The following is a 5,067-nucleotide window of genomic DNA, read 5'->3' as shown; positions in this document are numbered from 1 at the left end:
ACGCAGGAGAGAACTGAGCAGGGGCTCTGAGCCATAAAAACAAAGCCAAACACAGGCCTCAGCTTTAGGGAATTCAAACTCATCCGCTCCTTGTGTTTCCCGACTCCCTCTCCTCTCAGAAAATCTCTTGGAAGAGGCTTTCTCAGATGAGCCAAACGGGCCCTGAGCAGAAACCATGCTGGAATTAAGGGACAAACCTACGAAGTGCTTGGCATAAAGACAGAGAAAAAAGACACTCTTCAGAAAGACCAGGAGCTGTGGAAGCGCACACAACACACGGGAGGACAGGTAAGATTTCCAAGGGATCAGTACTTGGGGAAAAGCTCTTCGGCGGTACCCGAGGAGACATGCAATCAAAGCAAGGATTTCCTAAGTTGGAACAGCTGCGAAAGACAGGTCCCCAGCCTGTTTGAAAGTCAGCCTGTCATCTGGGAATTTTTCCACAGGGACACTGGCAACAGATGAAACCAGACTGAAGCTGGCTGGTGGGTACACAGAGGGTTCTGTATACTCTTCTCTCTACTTTTAAGTGTCTGAAATCTCCCACAATAAAAAGTTTACTTTTAAAAAACGCCCATTAAGGGTGGGAGGGGAAACTCTTCATTATAGACCCCTTCATATCTTTGGAATCTGGACCCTGGGACTATATTAACTATCCAGGAAATAAAAATAAATTACAAAATCAAGTAGCATATAAATACCTAATCACTATGATATACACCTAAAACTAATACAGTATCATAGGTCAATTCTTCAATAAAAACAAAAACCAACTAAAAGACCGTATTAACAAAACAATTCTGCTTTCTAAAAATTTCTTCAATCTTACATGCTGTCCTACAAAAAGGTTTCCTCCTAGCCTAAAATTTCAGCAGTGGTTTTAGATAATACGCCAGAAGTCCCTTAACCAAGATCTTCGTCCCCAGAATCTGCTACCCATAACTGCAGCCTTAGGCAAACTCTGCAGGCTGCCCTCTGTAAGCGCCTCATGGGGCCGTTAAAAAGATCAAAGAAGGAACTCCTTGAAAATGCTTCAAAAAAGATAGCATCTTAGACAAACACAGGACGTTATAGTTATCCTCTAGCTCGCACACCAAAGTGATCCCAGTCTTCCTGCAGATTCTGAATCTCCAGCTGGTTCTTGCCCTCAGTGAAGATTGGCTTCGGGTTCTTCTCAAAGCCCCCAAACAAGATGCCACCCTGCCAGTTCCGGATATAAATTCTTCCATCAGCATCCACAATAGCTAAGGAAGAGAAACAACAAGGGAGTGGGGGACAGAAGAGAAAAGCAAGGTTTAGAGGTAGGCCAGTTTTCTAAATGGACAGAAAAAGCAGAACAAAGACACCCATTATTGGCTTTATTAGCAAAAAAGCATCCAGTGAACGCAGACCTTTCGAGGTTGTGGGGGTGGGGGATCTGCCCCCTCAGATTTACAGGGGACCCTGTTTCCCTGATCAGCTACCTAGAAGCTCTGACTGGTGCTCGTAACCAAACTACGGAACTGCCGCAGCACCACATGAAAGCCTAGCAGAAACGGGGGACCACGAGCCCATTCTAGGGGTTGAGACCTTCCAGGAGATGTCAAGCCCTCTCCTGTGGCACTCAGGGTCGTGGAGCAACCTGATTGTAGCTTACCTAGAACCTGTCTGCAACGTATGCCATTCAAGTCAAAAACTCCAGGTTACATTCCAAATTCTCAATTTGGACCTCTGTGTGGGACTGCAATTAGCTTACAAAACAAACCAAAAAATTGCTTCAGTGGAATGTCTGTTTTGTCCATCCTTTCATAAAGAGTTCTTAGAGAAAAGGTAGAACTGGGTCGGCCTCCCCGTAACACGCTCCAGAAGAGACAAGACTCTTTCGAACACAGTCTATCCTGAGCAGAAAGTCTTCCTTTTCAGGGACAGGACAGTGGCAAGGAAACAAGATTAAAAACAAAGTGTAAGTCCTCACTCGGTGTGTTGCTCCGCAGAGGGGTCTCCAAGGGGCGAGTCAGAACGTAGAAGTGTTCGCAGGCGTGTAACGGGATACTAATCGGCTCCTCGTTAGACAGACCCAGCTCGTATGCCCACTACAAACAGACAGATTGATCCGTGGGTGCGAAGAGGAAGAGAAAGACAAATGAGCATATTCAGCCGCTTGCAGGAGTTTAACTGCAAGTGGCCTGTGTGTGCTCTTGCCCCAACGTGAGGCATGGGAAGCCAAGGTTCAGACTGCTTTAGTTATGTGGATGGGGAGCAACACGGTCCTTTTTAAACCATAACAATTATTCTTAGACCAAAGAACAAGAGATTCAGCAACCAATAAAAGGAGCTCACTGGGGGGCAAGTGATGCCCTGTTAACAAAACGCCTGGCCTCGACTACAAACCCCAGATCCCGTCATATGTGACGTCTGCAAGGCAAAAAGTACCCCTAGGTCAGGAGAAGCAGCTTAGTGTTCCTAACTGAATTCACACTGCTGACACAAAAAAAGAGCCCCATGCTTTATTTGCTAGGCTGCAGGATGAAATGAAACACCAGAGGAGACCCAACGCCAAGGATTTCTGTCAGTGCCCGACCATTTCACAGACTTCCTGGCACCCTTTAACCCAGGGTGGAGGAAGGAAAATGTCATCACTGGTGCTCCTCTCTGAGGACTAGCTACAGGCCTCTGATTTAGAATACAAGAATTCTGGGCACCTGGGTGGCTCAGTTGGTTAAGCGACTGCCTTCGGCTCAGGTCATGATCCTGGAGTCCCGGGATCGAGTCCGGCATCGGGCTCCCTGTTCGGCAGGGAGTCTGCTTCTCCCTCTGACCCTCCTCCCTCTCATGCTCTCTGTCTCTCATTCTCTCTCTCAAATAAATAAAATAAAAAAAAAATCTTTAGAATACAAGAATTCTGAGTTTTTAGTCCAAAGAAGGAAAAGGTGGTCCCTGACGTCTGCTTAATTCATCACAGTATTAACCTTACATCTCCATACCTAAAATGCCAGAGGTAAAAGTGAAGTGATAAAATCAGTGACCCAGTACTGTGGCTAACCTACCTGACCAGCACAGTTGACAAAATACTGGCACTCGATCTGTCCTTTATCTGTCTCCACACCAGTAACTTGACCTTTCTTGACCATTACATGAAGAATGCTGGTCCGGTCATAGATCTGAACACCTGTTCCAAGGTAAAGAAAGAGTTGGTGAATCCATCCTCTGATGGCCCAGAATTAAGGCCTCTGCAGCAGATTCTCAACCCCCGAGAAATGCTGAAAAAGCCAAGTCAGTGTTTTATTTAAAAAAAAACAAAAACTCCCAGGAACCACATCCTAAGACTGTGTCAATGGGCCTATTCCAAGACTGAAAACAGCAGACAACTTTAGTACAGAACTCAATTCCAGGAATCATAAAACGGGCAGGGGAGAAAAAGTTCAAATAAGGCATCTTAAACCCTAAACCACCCACACCGGGAATCAGTTCATCCAAAGTACAGAGCACCTTGGACACTGGTTAGTCTTCCCCTCATTCATTCCAACCCCAGGACATGACCAGCCGTGGATTCAGTCCATGCTGTGTCTTCTGACCTTGGAGCTTCTCATGTTGGGCTGGGGGGGAGCGGGGGGGGATTCCCTTAAGCTTGAAGTGCACTGGTCAGTACTAAAAGCAGTTCCTTAGAACTTTAATAAGGGAAATGTGGCCCTGAGGAAACACATTTATTAACAAAGGGTATATTCAAACAAACATTCTAAGAGCCGGCGTTCAACAATGGAAGCCGAGCTGGCGTCGCTGCCAGCTGCGACAGCTTCTTCCGTAACCTCTTCCTTCTTCACCCAGAAACCTGCTTACCATTTTGGGAGGCAGCACTTGCCAGGGCAAGAGCCACGTCAGCAGAGGACACTACGGCATCCTCGGGAACATGCATGGCCCCCACCAGGTCGTGCACGTTGAGGAGAGGGTGAAGTTCGGCGACTTTCTTGGGGGAGATGATCTCAGAAGGGATACCTATGACGCTGCCGCAGAACACAAGGGGACAATGACATGCATGGCCCTCTGGCAGACATCAGTCTGACAGGAGCATCGGGACAGGCTTCTAGCCTCATACGTACTTCAGTCTTGAGTTGATGCGCTTCAGGGAGATCAGCCGGTCCTGAGTTTGGGCCAGAAAGACCGAGCCTGTCCTTATGTAACCTGTAAGGAAAACCAGCCCAGACTGAGCAGCCCAGGCCTCCTGCGGGGCCAGGCGGGCGAGCCCACTAGACTACAAGTTCGAAGAGCGGTGAGGAGTCCTGGCACTGCCACCATCCAGACATCCTCAGCTAGGATTTGGGGAGGATCGAGTGGGACTTTCACGTACATCTTAAATAATCACTCTTAAAATAAACACGAGAGATACTGTTGCTACAAAGCCTTTTGGAAGGGAATGTACCCCAAAACCCATCTTCCTCCCCATGGTTTTGGTGGAAGTGTGACCCCCGATGCAGGCCACTCACAACATCGGTGCGGGGCTGGACCCCCCCCACCTCCCCGGCAGAGCCAGGGGGCATGTGGCCGAAGCTCAGCCAATCAGACCCTCCCGGAATACCGGGTCTGGAGCAAGCAGGTGAACGGCTGGAGGCCGATCATCTCAGGAGCAGCGGCGTCCTGGCCAGATGGGCCATTTCCCGAGGGGCTGCCTGCTGTGGGTCCCCCCGGTCCGGCCTCCACGCTGCCTCCTCCAGCTGGCAGCCTCCTGCCAACTCGACTGGCTCCGAAAGCCTTCCAACAAACTCCTTTTTGCCCCAGATGGCCGGAGGCGACTCCTGCTCTTTGCAATCAACATACCTGACACAACCTTGATCATGCTTGGGTCAATGACAATCTTCCTAACATGCAGTGACTCTCAGTTCTGATAATGAAAAAGCTGAATCAATCAGGGTATCTTTTTTAAAAGGCAGCACAGGAGGGTCACTTAAATGTTTTTCTCATCTCTTCTGAAATCATCAGGTAAATATGCCGTTCCCTGACATGACAAGAATGTCTCCGTTTGGAGAACTGAAATTTCAGAGACTGGTTTTTAAAAACTGTAGACAGACCAGGCCAGTGCAGTGATCGTGGCCA

General features: G+C 48.3%; 1 protein-coding gene across 1 annotated transcript in view; it reads right to left on the bottom strand.

Annotated features, from left to right (window-relative positions):
* The window catches only part of LOC115944613 (pyruvate dehydrogenase phosphatase regulatory subunit, mitochondrial-like), a 5,106-nt gene extending 683 nt beyond the window's left edge, over nt 1-4,423 (bottom strand). Inside the window, exons 1-6 of the mRNA XM_081807869.1 lie at nt 4,077-4,423; nt 3,817-3,980; nt 3,027-3,148; nt 1,955-2,072; nt 1,095-1,244; nt 3-26 (exon numbers count right to left, since the gene is read on the bottom strand). Of these exons, the coding sequence (XP_081663995.1) occupies nt 3-26; nt 1,095-1,244; nt 1,955-2,072; nt 3,027-3,148; nt 3,817-3,892 (490 nt within the window). The 5' untranslated portion in view covers nt 3,893-3,980; nt 4,077-4,423. The remainder of the gene's footprint in view (nt 1-2; nt 27-1,094; nt 1,245-1,954; nt 2,073-3,026; nt 3,149-3,816; nt 3,981-4,076) is intronic.
* Nucleotides 4,424-5,067: the final 644 nt, after the last annotated feature.

The sequence above is a fragment of the Leptonychotes weddellii genome, chromosome 16 (assembly GCF_054177405.1).
Source record: "Leptonychotes weddellii isolate Sample4059 chromosome 16, ASM5417740v2, whole genome shotgun sequence".
NCBI classification, from domain to species: Eukaryota; Metazoa; Chordata; class Mammalia; order Carnivora; family Phocidae; genus Leptonychotes; species Leptonychotes weddellii.
This window is presented reverse-complemented; position numbering and strand designations above follow the sequence as displayed.